Raw genomic sequence first — 14,382 nt, forward strand, 5'->3', positions numbered from 1 at the left:
GCCTTCGAGATCTGCCCAGCATGTTGGCCACCAGCTTGGGAGGGTTGCCTTTATCTCTAGAATTTGAACTTCCCCATCAGGAGGACAAGCATTGGTGTATACAGGAGGGGGAATAAAATAGCTTACTATGCAAGCATGACAACCTGGATTCGAATCTCCAGAACCCATTTAAGCTGAGCATGGTAGAGAGCGTCTGTCATCCAGCGGTACCATGGTGAGATGGGAAGCAGAAATAAGAAAATTCCCAGAAGCTCCAGGGGCAATGAGCCTGGTATACACAGAGGCCAAATAAAGAGACACCTCCCCCACTCCCTTCTCAAATTAAGTGGAAGACAAATACCTCTGATGTTCACATACAAAAGGCTGACTTCCTCCTGGATATCTAAATAGAGCCCAATGTGTGACCAACAACTTTTTGATCTCAGGAGTCCAGACCCTAGCCTTGTTCCCCCAGTTGTTTCTCAGCTGAGCTCTTCCTCTATCAACCCCACCACCACCTCAACCCAGGCTTGACAGAGCAGCCAGGGATTCGGGAAGACTGAAGTCAGATAGAAGCATGCACCTCTCCAGAGCCCTCCCAAGGCTCCAGTCTTTTTACTCACAGTGTAATCACAGGCTCACTAAGACGTGCCCGAGTCTCCCTCCTGGGCTGGTTAGCTTTTGTCAACTCGATACAAGCTACGGTTGGTCATCTGGGGAAAGTGACACTCAACTGAGCACATGTCCCCTTCAGAGTGGACTGTAAGCAAGTCTGGGGATGATTTTCTTGATGTGGGAGGGTCCAGCCTATTGCAGGCAGATGCAAGCCACAGCTGGACGTAACGTACACCCAGCACTCAGAAGGCAGAGGCAGGCAGAGCTTGGTGAGTTTTGAGGCCAGCCTGGTCTACAGAGAGATTTCCAGAACAGCCATGGCTACACAGAGAAACCCTGTCTCAAAAGAAGATGGAGCAGGAGGAGGGGAAGAAAAAAAAAAAGCAGGAAGAAGAGGAAAAGGAAGAGGAAGAAGAAGCAAGCTGGGCAAGGCACGGAGTTCAAGCCAGTAAGCAGCATTCCTTCATGGTCTCGGCTTCAATCCCTGCCTTCAGGTTCCCTTCATGTCGGGCTGTAAGCTGTAAGATGAAATAAACCTTTTTTCCTCCCCAGGTTGCTTTTGGTCATGGTGTTTATCACTGTAGCAGACAACAAAGTAAGACAGATTTCCCAAACTGCCTCTGTGCCTGCCTTCTTCAGTCACTCTTTCCTTGATTATTTCTCAGTCTTTTTTTTTTTAAACACCCAGACATTGATTGGGCTCTAGACCAGCAGTTCTCAGCTCAATTGGGTCGTGACCCCAATAGAAGTCACATATCAGATGTCTTACACATCAGATATTTATATGATGATTCCTAACAGTAGCAAAACTACACTTATGAAGTAGCAATGGAACAATTTTATGGTTGGAGGGTAACACACCAACCACGAGGGACTGTGTTAAAGGGTTGCAGCATTAGGAAGGTTGAGAACCTCTGCTCCAGACTCAGCCCTGATCAGTGAGCTGGCTCTCCTTCCCACTTCCGTGTGGCCTCTCCTTACATGATGCCCCTTTGGCTCTGATGCTGTTTCTAACTGTCCCACCTAGGTCTGCAGCTGCCTCCTTCCATCTCCTTCAGACTCCTGGGCCCTTCTGCTCTTCCGACTTTCCCAGCATTGAAGATCCACTCTGCAGTTCCCCTACCTCCTTCTGGAGGCCATGTTGTGGGACTCCAGAGCCATCTGTTTATAGCTTTCCTAAAGTGTATTCACAGGGCTCTTCCTCCCTTGATTTCACTCTGTCACACGTCTTTAAAAAAAATAAAATTGGCATTATTAATTACCCTCATTTTAAAGCAGAGGAAACAGAAAGCAGATCAGAGAGGGCAAGTAACCACCCTGAGATTCCACAGCCGAACTCAGAAACAAACATCTCTCCCTGACTTTGAACAACCCCTTCAAAGAGATGGTATGACACAGATACTTCTCCATCTAGGAAGAGGGATGACAGCCACACAGGCTCCTGTTTCTGAAAGTTCTGAAATGGCTGCTGACATTTCTCTGTACACACTGTTGGGAGGCAGATGCCACTCAGGACCCCTGGACCAGATGGGACTTCTCGGATCACAGTTATAATGGGACTTCTGCACTCCAGTTTCCCATCTCTGAGACGAGGAGAATCCTTCTTCGCCTTGCTTCACCAGCTCTTGTACAATCAAGTATCTTGGTTTGTGCCAGGAGCTCATAGGTAGACACGTCAAAGGCCCATTGTCAGTGACTCACGTTGGCTTTTAAAGGATTTATTTCTGGGATTCTGTCTCATTAGTAGTTTGCCGTGATAAACTAATCAACAAGAAGCCACTTAAGGAAGGAAGGGTTTATTTCAGCTCACAGTCTGTCATGATGGAGAGCCATAGTAATAGGTCCATGAGGTAGCTGGTCACATGGCATCCACAGTCAGGAAGCAGAGAGAGATGGATGCTGGCTCTGGTCTTGACTGCTCCTCCTTTTGATTCAGGCTTATGGGATGGTGCTGCCCAGAGCTAGGCTGGGTTTTCCAACCTCAATTAATCAAATATAGAAACTCCCTCCCAGCAGCGACCTGAGAAATGTCTCCAGGGTAATTCTGGGTCCTAGGGATTTTACAATCAAGATGAACCACGATGTGATACCTGGGCTGTATTTACTGTGGTCCCCAGACTTTCCCAAAGTCCTACCCAAGAAAAATGTCACATCCCATAATGCACCGACATTGCATGTCATTTTGGAGACAGCCTTGTAGCTGTCCTCGCTAGATTGGGTTCCATTTTTCAGGTGAGAGAAACCGGAAATAGCTCAGCCCTAGTCACGGGGGGTCTCAACCTTCCTACCGCTGCTGAGACTTCCTAATACACGTGACAACCCTCAAACGTAAAATGTCTTCGTTGCCGCTTCCTAACTGTAGTTTTGCTGCCATTATGAATCATACTGTAAAGATCTTATAGGTCCCTACCTATATGCACTGATAGGCAATCCCTGTGAAAGTGGCCTTTGACCCTAGCCGCCACCCACAGGTTGAGAATGACTGCTCGACAAAGTGGTGGAAGGGTTTTCAGACCCAGTCATGGCAGCCAGAGCTGGAAGTTGCCCCGGGGTTGTGTCCAGAAGGGGCCGTTTACTATGACATCTTTGTAGGGCCCCTCACCCACGCAGGGAGGAAAAGCCTGGGATGGGCCAGCTTCCAGGCTAGGGAAACCCCGGTCCTGGGGACAGGCAATGAGTAAAGCAGAAAAAACATGAAACTAGGGTGGTGGACAAAGGCATTGACCCAGTCGCTAAAGGGAAGCAGAGGCCTCAGACGCAGGAGCCTAAGGTACCACGGTAGAAGCGGGGGTTAATTTCAGCAAATTGTCTCCCGGTGCCCTCTGGGACATTAATGCAAAACAGAATCACACATTTGCTTGCTTCATTTGGTGAGAGAATTCTGTAAATTTTTTCTTTCTTTTTTTTTTTTTTTAAGAACTCCATATACTCATAGGGTGGGTCTATAAAAGCTTTGGAGCCGGCACAAGTGGGTTTGGCTATTTTTCAAACAGGTCTCTCTTGGCAATACGAAGTCACTTAGCTGGGTGCACTTTACACCTTTTTAAAGATTTATTTATTTATTTATTTATTTATTTATTTATTTATTTATTTATTTATTTATTTATTTATTTATTTTCCACACGCTTGTGTGGAGGTGGCTGAGACAGAAAAGCTGCGCTGTGTCTTTAAGCAGGGAGGAGCGATCGGCAGAGCTGGGCTGTAAAAAGGCTAATGCGCTGTGGAGGAGTAGGAGTTTAATCTAATTTAGTTGGAGGGTGTCTGTCTGCGACGTTGTTTTTTGGAGTGTGGGAACAGAGGAGGGGAGCTGCCCCCTTGAATGGTCTCTTCTGCGCCAGAAGCAGTGGGGAGCCAGGCGACGCCAGCGATCCAAGGCCCGGCCTTGAAAGAGGATTAAAGCCGTGCTTGATTTGCAATTCACACGAAAGCGCCCCGCGAACCTCTGGTAATATTTCAATCCACATTTCAAGGGAAGTGGCCTTAAAATAGCGGCCTAAATTGTTCTGCAGTGGCCCGGACACTCCTTCATGCATTTTATGACGCCGAGGGCGGAGGGTTTTTTTTCCTCTTTGCACCTCACCACCCCCACCACCACCCCCACCCACTAACCAGTGTTCTTAAAACCTGTTCTTAAGTTTGAGGCTACCTGCACTACTTTTCTGATATGAGAGGGTGTGTGTGTGTGTGTGTGCGCGCGTGTGTGCGTGTTTAGTGCATATATGTTTGTGCGTGTTAACAGAATATCACTTGCGAAGACTTAAAGATTATTTCCTACCAAGAAAAAAAAAAAAAAACTGTGAGGGAAGTGGTGGGGCCAAACCCAATTGGTTGGAAAACTGAATTTCTCAATGTATGCCTTTTAAAGAGACCAAGTAGATCACTTTCCTTCCCCTAAGGGACAGTTTGGAAATGCAGAGGGCTCGAGGTTTTCCAACTGGATCCCCGAACAAGAAGGTTCTGGAAAACCGCCTGTCAAGTCAAAGCTACCAAGACAAACTTTGAGGAGCCAGCCGGACCCCCTGGTTCATCTTCGAGCTGGCAGACAGGATATTTATGGCTCTTTATAACCTCTGCCCATATCCCACTCGTTACTCTTCCAATTAGCCTGTAACAGGCTAAGCTTCCAACCTAATTTCTCTTTTTTTGTAGGAGGAGCAGTACTTTTTTTTTTTTTTTTTATCTTAAAGAGATTATTTGGGTTCTCTCTAATCCCATTTCAGAAAACCCTCTCAAGAGTTTATGGTTCCCTTCACCCAAGACACACTAAGGAAGGGTACAGCTTTGATTGCTGATGAGCCCCGTGTCCGAGCACTTTTTTTTCCTTCTTCTGACTTTGCCAGTTTAAGGGGAATAAAGTGGGCCTTCCTTTCAACTCCCCACCACCTCCAACATTATTTGGCTCAAGCCACTCCTTGGCTCTTAACAGTATTCCTTCTAGAACACCTGTGCCTTCCTTATACTAGACATTCTCAAGGACTTCAAGATAATATAAGACAGCATTCTGAGATTTTACATGGATAAATTAGAAGACCTGGGGCCCAAAGTCTTAGGATGATATTTAAAATCATGTTTAATTATAAAGTTTCATTTAAAAATCCTTGCTCAAAATTTTAGAAGTCTAATAAGATTTCCATTAATTTAAACATAGCCCTATTCCCAGGCCAACCCCCAAAGCTTTCTCTTCCCTCTTTTATCCCTGGTTAAATATGTAAATAAAATGTCTAAAGTCGTTCTTCAAAGAAGACAAAAGAAAAAAAAGAGCTGAGAGGAGAGAGACAGCCATAAAATTCCTCCCAGCTCTCCATAACGCTTGCCAGAGGGGGGCCAGTTTCCGAGCCAGGGCTGAGCAGCAGGGGACCCGGCGGCTCCGGAGTCACACATCTCAAATCCCACACACAGGAGAGAGAAAAATAAAATATCTTTTCAGCTGGAGCCATCAAAAGGGCCCTTTCATTTATTAGTTAGAGTTGTCTTCCCCTCTCGCTATCTCAGGGCCCTTATTTTTAGATACGATACTAGTGTGTATTTGTTGCCTTTTTTTTTCCCTGGGTTGGGCAGATGGAAGAAATTCTGTTAGCTTTTTCTTTTCTTAATATATTTAAAGGGAGTGGGGAGAAGAAAGGAACGTGAAGTGGTCATGGCTAAAATAATAGGTCTGAACACTGTAGAAGTAACCAGAGCATAAAAGGCCAATTACGTGGGGCTGTCTCAAATAGCTTACACCCTGCTCCGGAGCTGAGCTCACCCTGGCTTCTTTCTCGCCCCCCCCACCCCCGGGGGGAGGGAGGATCAAAAGAGAAGAGAAGGCAAAAGTGTCAGGAAAGACCCCTTGCATCCAGCCCTCTTAAAGCTAAATGATGGCCCAGCAATCTTACCTAACTTAAAAGATTTTGAAAACAGCTTACTAGATTCTTAAATGTCCAATCAAGCTATCCTTACACAAGCCGCAAGCTCCAGCCACACATCAGGTTTTCCTTGGGTCACTAACAGCGTGGTGGGTGGCGGCTCTGACTGCGTAAACAGCCTTCCGGATCAGGATCACTGTTTCCCTGGACCTAACCTCCTCCCGTAAAAGACAAGAGACCAGGGGAATCGAAGGTGAGGCGTGAGCCTGCCTGCAAGGATTCTGAGGTCCCGGGCAAGCCCCAGCCTCAGGTCTGTCGGCTATGCCTGACAAATGAAAGGGGGAAGGAAGGCGAACCCCCCGGGTTTCCTGCAGATGGGACGCTGAGGCCTTGTTTTAATTAGAGGCCAATCCTCTGAAGGAAGCGCAGGGCTGGGCGGGGAGGAGGGGTCCTGGGCAGCCCCACTCCTAGCTTGGCTGTTGCAGCTGGGCACCGAGGGCTTTCAGGCGTCTGAGCACCTAACTCGGCCCTGGGGTGCTCAGTACTGTCAGAAAGATGAGCAGGGAGCTGCCCCGACGCAGCCGCGGGAGTCCACGCTGGCGGTCCTACCTGGTAGTTTCCCAAACACTTCAAACGCAGACTTAGATAGGAGGGGGAGTCTAAGAAGAGAGTGGGCCACCGCCCGGTGGGCTGTTTATCCAAAGTTACGAGTCTGCGACAGGTGACGCACCGTGGTACCCAGGAATTGAGTGGGCTCCCAGGGTGCACTCCCTGTGCGAGGGGGCGGGGGGGGGGAAGGTTAGGAGGTGAAAGCTGTGTCCTTATCAGACTAACCTAAAACCAAACGAAGGGCGGTAGCCAGGCCCGCGAGGCACAGAGAGGCCCCTCCACTCTGCGTGGGAACCAGCCGTGCGTGCGTAGGCCGGAGCTCAGCCTCCGCCTCCCAGGAGGGCGCAGGCGGAGCACATCTTTCGCCAAATAATATAAATATACCCAACTTCCTATAGTAAATAAACTCAACCGCTTGGAGAAACCACCAGCGGGCTTGGCGCGATGGCCCCCAACATGGTGGTCTTGGAGGGGCATCACGATTCAAGCGGAGCCCCTCTTCCCGGAGTGCGGGGTGTCAGCCGCCCGGAAAGTCTCCTCCCCGTCCCCTCCTCTCATTCTTTTGAGTAAACCTTGCAGAAGAGGCCCTAAACTCCGGCTTCCCAGGTCCCCTCCCCCTCTCCTGTGCTCGGTCCTTTTGAAATTTCAAAGGCAGCCCCTCCCCGGAGCCCAAGCCCCGCGCCCCCGGCAGCAAACCCCCGGCCTCGGGAAGATGCGGGCAGCTTTACAAGCCGAGGGGCCACTTTATGAGTACGGCCATAAAACGCAAATCCCATGTCTCTTTGAAAGTGCCCTCCGCCAGGGACCCATCGTAAAAGTAGAAGATGCGTCCCCAGCCCCACAGCACCGGGTGAGGATCACCCTTACCCGGGTCCCCGCTAGTCCCCAAACTTCCCGTAACCTCGGCGTCCGTGGACAATCCCGAGGGCCCCCCCAACCCTGGACAGGGAGAGCAGGCGGAGAGACCCGCAGGAGGTGAGGCTGGAGGTCGGGGTCCAGCTCCAAGCTGGAGCTGAGGGCGGAGGCTTCCCGGGGCGCAAGGCTTTCTGATGCAAAGCAGCGCCGGGGCGGGGCGGGGCGGCAAGCGGAGGCGGGGCCTGTCACCAATCGCCTTCCCCCCCCCCCCCCCCCCCAAACCCCCTACACACCGCTTTCCTCCCCTTTGCCTTCTTTGCAAGTCTTCTCATCCCGGGACGCCGAGCTGGAAACAACAGCTGCGGGCGCCAGGAGGGAGGAGCGCCGGGGCCTGGGGCCACGGTGCGCCCGCACTGCTCCACCGCGGTCCGCAAACGCGCGCGCCCGGAAGAAGAGGCCAAAGTTTGCGCGCAGAGCGGCGCTCGCTCCGCCGTATTGTTTGCAAACTTCGCTCCCCTCCCCCGCCGCCCCCGACTCAGCCGAGGCCGCGCGCCCACCGCGGGGGCTCCGGGCGCCGCGAGCGCTCGGGCCAGGCTGGACGGGCATGCGCGGGGGCCGGAGCCGGGGCGCGGAGCTGCGGGCAGCAGTAACAGCCCGTGCCCGGGAGCGACGGCCCTGAGCGGCGCGGGGACACCGCGGGCGCCACCATGCAGCACCCGGGTCCGCGTCTGTGGCTGGTGCTGCAGGTGATGATGGGCTCGTGCGGGGCCATCAGCTCCATGGACTTAGAGCGCCCCGGAGACGGCAAGTGCCAGCCGGTGGAGATTCCCATGTGCAAGGACATCGGCTACAACACCACCCGTATGCCCAACCTGATGGGCCACGAGAACCAGCGTGAGGCGGCCATCCAACTGCACGAGTTCGCGCCGCTCGTGGAGTACGGCTGCCACGGCCACCTCCGCTTCTTTCTGTGCTCCCTGTACGCGCCCATGTGCACGGAGCAGGTCTCCACACCCATCCCTGCTTGCCGGGTCATGTGTGAGCAGGCCCGGCTCAAGTGCTCGCCGATCATGGAGCAGTTCAAATTCAAGTGGCCTGACTCCCTGGACTGCAGCAAGCTCCCCAACAAGAACGACCCCAACTACCTGTGCATGGAAGCACCGAACAACGGCACGGACGAACCCAGCCGGGGCTCTGGCATGTTCCCTCCGCTGTTCAGGCCTCAGAGGCCCCACAGCGCGCAGGAGCACCCGCTAAAGGACGGGGGTCAGGGACGCGCAGGCTGTGACAACCCGGGCAAGTTCCACCACGTGGAGAAGAGCGAGTCTTGCGCACCTCTCTGCACTCCGGGGGTGGACGTGTACTGGAGCCGCGAAGACAAGCGCTTCGCTGTGGTCTGGCTGGCCATCTGGTCCGTGCTGTGCTTCTTCTCCAGCGCCTTCACCGTGCTCACCTTCCTCATCGACCCGTCGCGCTTCAGGTACCCCGAACGTCCCATCATCTTCCTCTCCATGTGCTACTGCGTTTATTCGGTGGGCTATATCATCCGCCTCTTCGCTGGCGCGGAGAGCATCGCGTGCGACAGGGACAGTGGGCAGCTGTATGTTATTCAGGAGGGGCTGGAGAGCACCGGCTGTACCTTAGTCTTCTTGGTACTTTACTACTTCGGCATGGCCAGCTCTTTATGGTGGGTGGTCCTCACCCTCACTTGGTTCCTGGCTGCTGGCAAGAAGTGGGGCCATGAGGCCATTGAAGCCAACAGCAGCTACTTTCACCTGGCAGCCTGGGCCATCCCGGCTGTGAAGACCATCTTGATCCTGGTGATGCGCAGGGTGGCAGGGGATGAGCTCACGGGTGTGTGTTATGTGGGCAGCATGGACGTGAACGCCCTGACTGGCTTCGTGCTGGTCCCGCTGGCTTGCTACCTGGTCATCGGCACTTCCTTCATCCTGTCGGGCTTTGTGGCTTTATTCCACATCCGGAGGGTGATGAAAACGGGTGGGGAGAACACGGACAAGCTGGAGAAACTCATGGTACGCATAGGGGTCTTCTCCCTCCTCTACACCGTGCCGGCCACCTGTGTGATTGCCTGCTACTTTTACGAACGCCTGAACATGGACTACTGGAAGCTGCTGGCCACCCAGCACAAGTGTAAGATGAACAATCAGACCAAGACGCCCGACTGCCTGATGACCACCTCCATCCCTGCCGTGGAGGTCTTCATGGTCAAAGTGTCCATGCTTCTGGTGGTGGGCATCACCAGTGGGGTGTGGGTCTGGACTTCCAAGACCCTGCAGTCCTGGCAGCACGTGTGCAGCCGGGGGCTGAAGAGAAAGAGCCGGAGGAAACCAGCCAGTGTGGTCACCAGTGCAGGGATCTACAAAAAAGCCCAGCAGCCCCAAAAATCTCACCTTGGGAAGTATGAGCTTCCCGCCCAGCCTTCAGCCTGCGTGTGAAGGAGGCTGGAAAAACTGGATGGACAGACGGAGCCCAAATGGGCTGCTTTTCTTGGTTGGCTGGTTGTTTTTTAAATCAAAGTAAAAAGTATACATATACATGTGCATAAATACATATGTATGTGTGTACATAAGGTCTACCTTGAAGTTCAGAATGACGGGATAGGCTGAAAGTAAAGGGTTCTGTTGTGTTTGCTGCCTCCCTGAAGGGTCACTCATTAACGAAGGAGCCTCTCCTGTAACTAATTTGTGGTAAAGTCATTGATCAAACCATCCTCAAGAAAACTTTTGTTTAGGCCTCAAACACACATCTGTGTATTCAGAAGACTCTGCTGCCTGCTTAAAAACTTGAGGCCAGAGAGCTACTTTGCAAGCTAAATAGCTCCCCTTGAGCCAGCAAATGAGCCACCCAAGGGCCTGCTCTTCCCCCTCCCAGCAAGGCTGCTGTATAGAGGTGGGGTGAGAGGCAAGGGGATGTAAAAGGGGATCTTGAGCAATCTTATCTACTCCAAGGCCTGCCTGCAGGGTCCTTAAAGAGAGTCCCGCCACCAGCCTTCATAGCAGTCTCTCTTCCCACATAGAACCCACACTATTCCTCACCCCCGCAGATCTAACACTGGAGAATTCAAATGGTGTGCAATACTTTTTTTTTTATTTTTTATTTTTTTTACATTTTCCCCTCTCCCCATGAAATAAATGAGAAAGAAGTGTTTTGTTGTAAATAAAAGACAACAAAAGAAATCATCTAACAAAAGAATTAAGAGGCCCAGGCCTCAGGAAAAACAAACAAACAAAAAAAAATGTATCAGCCGGATACATTTTGCGGCTTTTTTAATGGAAACCGAGCTGGTGTGTTCTGCACATTGGAACTGATTTGTGGAGATGAGGGGGAGGGGAATCAGTGGAGAGCACCCGAGGGCTTATTGACTCTCTCAATTGTTAAACAAATGGTTTCCATGAGTGGTCTAGAAGCACTTGGGAAGACAAACTTTGTCTCCAGCCAGGGAGGGCGATGCCTGCCTCTGTATATCTGTAACATATGATATTTTTTCATGCTCCACTATTTTATTAAAAAATAAAAGACGTTCTTTAGTTTGCTGCTAGTCACTGTGCATTGGTGAGGGAAATGTTCTCCATTCCGGACAGATTCTGGGTACGCAAGGCTGGTTGGACATCAGCCTTGAACTTGGAGACAGGCAAGTTGTGAGGCTGACAGCATAAAATCCTCCTGGAGATGACCCTTGCCCACAAGGCCCCATGGACATGGGATGCTGAGTTCACGTGCACCCAGGAACCCTGTGAGCTCCCTCCAAGAGCCCGCAGAGGAGAGGCAGCTCCTGACCAACTCTGGGCCCCAGTCTGAGTAGGCCACTCTCCTGCAGCTCTGGGGCCATGGGGTGAGTTTCAGAGCCAGATGGTGAAAGTGGAACTAAATGGGGTCACCAGCAACAAGGTCAGAAGCTTGGCCACCTCAAAGCTCCTGGTATCCCCCGTGGTCCTCACTAAGGTAGCTATAGGGCCTGGATCCACTCACTGTATTAGGACTTGACTAAGCCAAAGTTTTAGCTGGAAGGACCCAAGGGCACAGTTCAGCTCTGAGGTGTTGAGGGGAATATGTAGACCTACTCCGCTGTCCCCAGGGCCTGCCTGCCCAACTCTGACCTCAATGGCTCAGAAGCACTTTCTGAACAATTCCAGTCCTGAAGCAGAAACTCTGAAACAAGTGTCTGGAAGGAGGGTCTCCCTCCAGCAAGACCAGGCTAATGAAGGACCCAGAAGGGTTGTGGAAGTTTCACGGGTCACGGATCTTTGTGCAGGAAGTACAGATGGAGTGGGTAGTCTAGGAGCAAGAAATCAAAGTGCCAGGTAGCAGGGCCATCAGCATAAAAGACAGAATGCAGAATCATGGAAACAAAACCTCTATGTTGACTATTGCTGCCCTCATCCCCAGAAGGTGACACTGAAGAGTGTGTCTGTGTGTATCATACACTGGTGTGCCAGCTGGCCCGACCCAGGTTCATCTGCTACCCTGGGCTGTCGTGGTGGTTAATTGTGGAGGCTTTGAAAGTCAATCCAGAGGAAAGCCAAGGCCAAGGACATGGATAAGGCCTTTCTTGTTCAGCTGTGAACCTGTTTCACTGTGGCTCCAGCCCCACAGTGACAGGATCTTGTTTACTAATATCAAGAGACTTTTTAACATGTGGCTAGGGCAAGGGCAAGTATGCTATAGCACTCGCCTCTTTGCCATGGTCCACAGTGAGAACAAACAGCCTGGGACCTCTAACATGCCTGTTTCCCTGCTCACTCTCTTCCCCCTACCCCATCTGTCTTTCTTTTGCAGATGAATGCTATCTCAAGCCAGACAAGATAGTTGATTTAAAGAAAAACATCAAGGCTTAAATGTTAGAAAGCTTAAACCTATGCACACTTACAGACGCATGAGCACGCACGCGAGAGCACACACACACTGCTTATATTTGGACCCTTCAGCTCTGTACAGACCTCAGAAGGGAACTGCTAATCTTAATTTCTTAATTTGGAGACTGCAGGCTTCGCTCCAGGACCACAGTATGGTGAATGGAGCTGAGAAGTGACACAGTCAGAAGCTGCCCAGAGAAGGTGAATATCAAGGTCACGCACAATATCAAGCACACACTCTGGGCTCTCCCACCACCTGACAATGCTCCCTCACAGGTCATGCAGGAAGATGTGCAGCCTCGTAGAGGAATTGGCAGCTCACGTCTCATGAGTTCCAGCTAGTGGGGAGGTGTCCTGAAGCAGGGGCCCCCACTGGGCTTGGGAGACCCAGCACAAATGACTGCAAGAGCACAGTGAAGCTGCTGGGTCATGCAGAGGGCCGAGGCAGAATTATGAGTGGGGGATAGAAAACCCCAGAGGGCCTGACTCATGCCCCTCATATACCCATTACCAAGCAGAGGGTCTAGTCGAGACAGCACAGGACATAGTAAAAGAATGGAGATGACAGCAGGGGACACAGGCCAGGCAGGTGTGAGAGCCTCTCTGGACCACTAGTTCACGAAGTGATCCTTCAATAGATGGGGTGGGGTAGGGAGATCCAAGAAACATCAGGTGTCTATATGTCCAGCCCTCTGGCAAGGAAATTCAAGGTTCAGAGAGGTCAGGAAACCAGCGTAAGGTCCCGGATCTTATCTTTTGGGACCGCCTTTCTCTAAACCAGGAGCTCACCAGCTGGGTAGACTGGCCAGCAAGCTCCAGCAATCCTTCTGTCTCTGTCTCTCTAGCAATGGAATTAGAACACACACCACTGCACCCCAGTATTGACAAGGAGCTAGGGGTTCAAACTCAGGATTCCTCTGAGAGTCCCAGAAGACAGGATATGTGTTAGGTACTATCGCCTGTACAGCCCAGTGCCACAATGGAGAAGCCAGGGCTGCTAATATGTTCATTGTCCCTCCCCTCGGAGTGTCAGCCTTGCCTCACTAATGGTCTCCAAAGAGAATGAGCTTTGAGCTCTCCTTACAGGACCTCTTTTCCGATGCCAGGCACAGGATTCTGAGAATACCCTCTGATCTCACAAGCGTGAAAGGCAGTGCAGTGGCTTCGAGCAGCAAGGGGAGACCCCAGCTCTGTGACTTTGAACACCCTCACATCACAGCCACCTCCCAGGGACAAGGGCTCTCTGTGCTGGCTCCTCCCCACGCAAATGGATGGCTCAGCAGCAGCAGCAGCAGCAGCAGCAGCAGCAGCAACAGCAGCATGGAGATGAGAAACGCAGACAGGCTGTAGGGGAGCCCCAGGATGACATGGGGCCGGGGGTTTTCATGTTTTATTAAGAGTGCGAAGGCCAAGCTGGGGGGAGGAGGGACAGAGGCGTTTGAAATCCAAAAAGAATGAGTTTCCATCAGGTAGGTGAGCTGTTGTAATTGGGGACACCCCAAGGAAAATGACACGGTTGGATCCCTGGCAGATCCTCGGCAGCCTGTGGGAACTTTCAGAAGTCGCTGTATCTTGCCTTTTATTCGGAGACATTTTTAATTAAAAAAATGGGGATTTCCAGCCTCTCCTCCAGGGGCTTTAGTGTCAATGAAAGGATTCAAAGCCATTCCTGGCCTGGCACCAGACTCTGTCTAGAAGGCAGAATCTTCCTGGGGCCTTTGGAGTAGAGTCCTCACCCTGAGCACTAGACAGCATCTTAACGACTATTCGTACCTTTTAAAAGAACTCTAAAAGCAGGGCAGGCGCTTGCCTGTACTTCCAGCATGTGTGAAGTTGAGGTAGCTGGCTTGCCAGCTCAAAGTCAGCCTGGGCTACATAGGGAGACCTGGACCCAAAACAAGGAAAACACACTCCCATGGTATCCCAAGGACCTCTGTGTTTGTTCTCCTCCCACTGTCCCAAACATACACACTGCCCACTGTTGCCTAAGTATAGCATTCCTCACTGGCAATTTGATTTCCCCCCTTCTCCCCTCCTGCTATGACTCTTCAGAGGCTACTAACAATTCACCAAGGTCCCCTCTGTCACCAGGGCCCCATGAAGTC

General features: G+C 51.5%; 1 protein-coding gene across 1 annotated transcript; it reads left to right on the forward strand.

The window, feature by feature from the left end:
- The first annotated feature begins 8,095 nt into the window (after positions 1-8,095).
- Fzd10 (frizzled class receptor 10) lies at positions 8,096-9,869 on the forward strand. The gene has a single exon (XM_055606340.1). The coding sequence runs from the start codon at positions 8,111-8,113 to the stop codon at positions 9,857-9,859; it is 1,749 nt and encodes a 582-aa protein (XP_055462315.1). The 5' UTR covers positions 8,096-8,110; the 3' UTR covers positions 9,860-9,869.
- The last annotated feature ends 4,513 nt before the right edge of the window (positions 9,870-14,382 follow it).

Source organism: Psammomys obesus, unplaced genomic scaffold, assembly GCF_907164565.1.
Source record: "Psammomys obesus unplaced genomic scaffold, mPsaObe1.curated_primary_1811, whole genome shotgun sequence".
Taxonomy (NCBI): domain Eukaryota; kingdom Metazoa; phylum Chordata; class Mammalia; order Rodentia; family Muridae; genus Psammomys; species Psammomys obesus.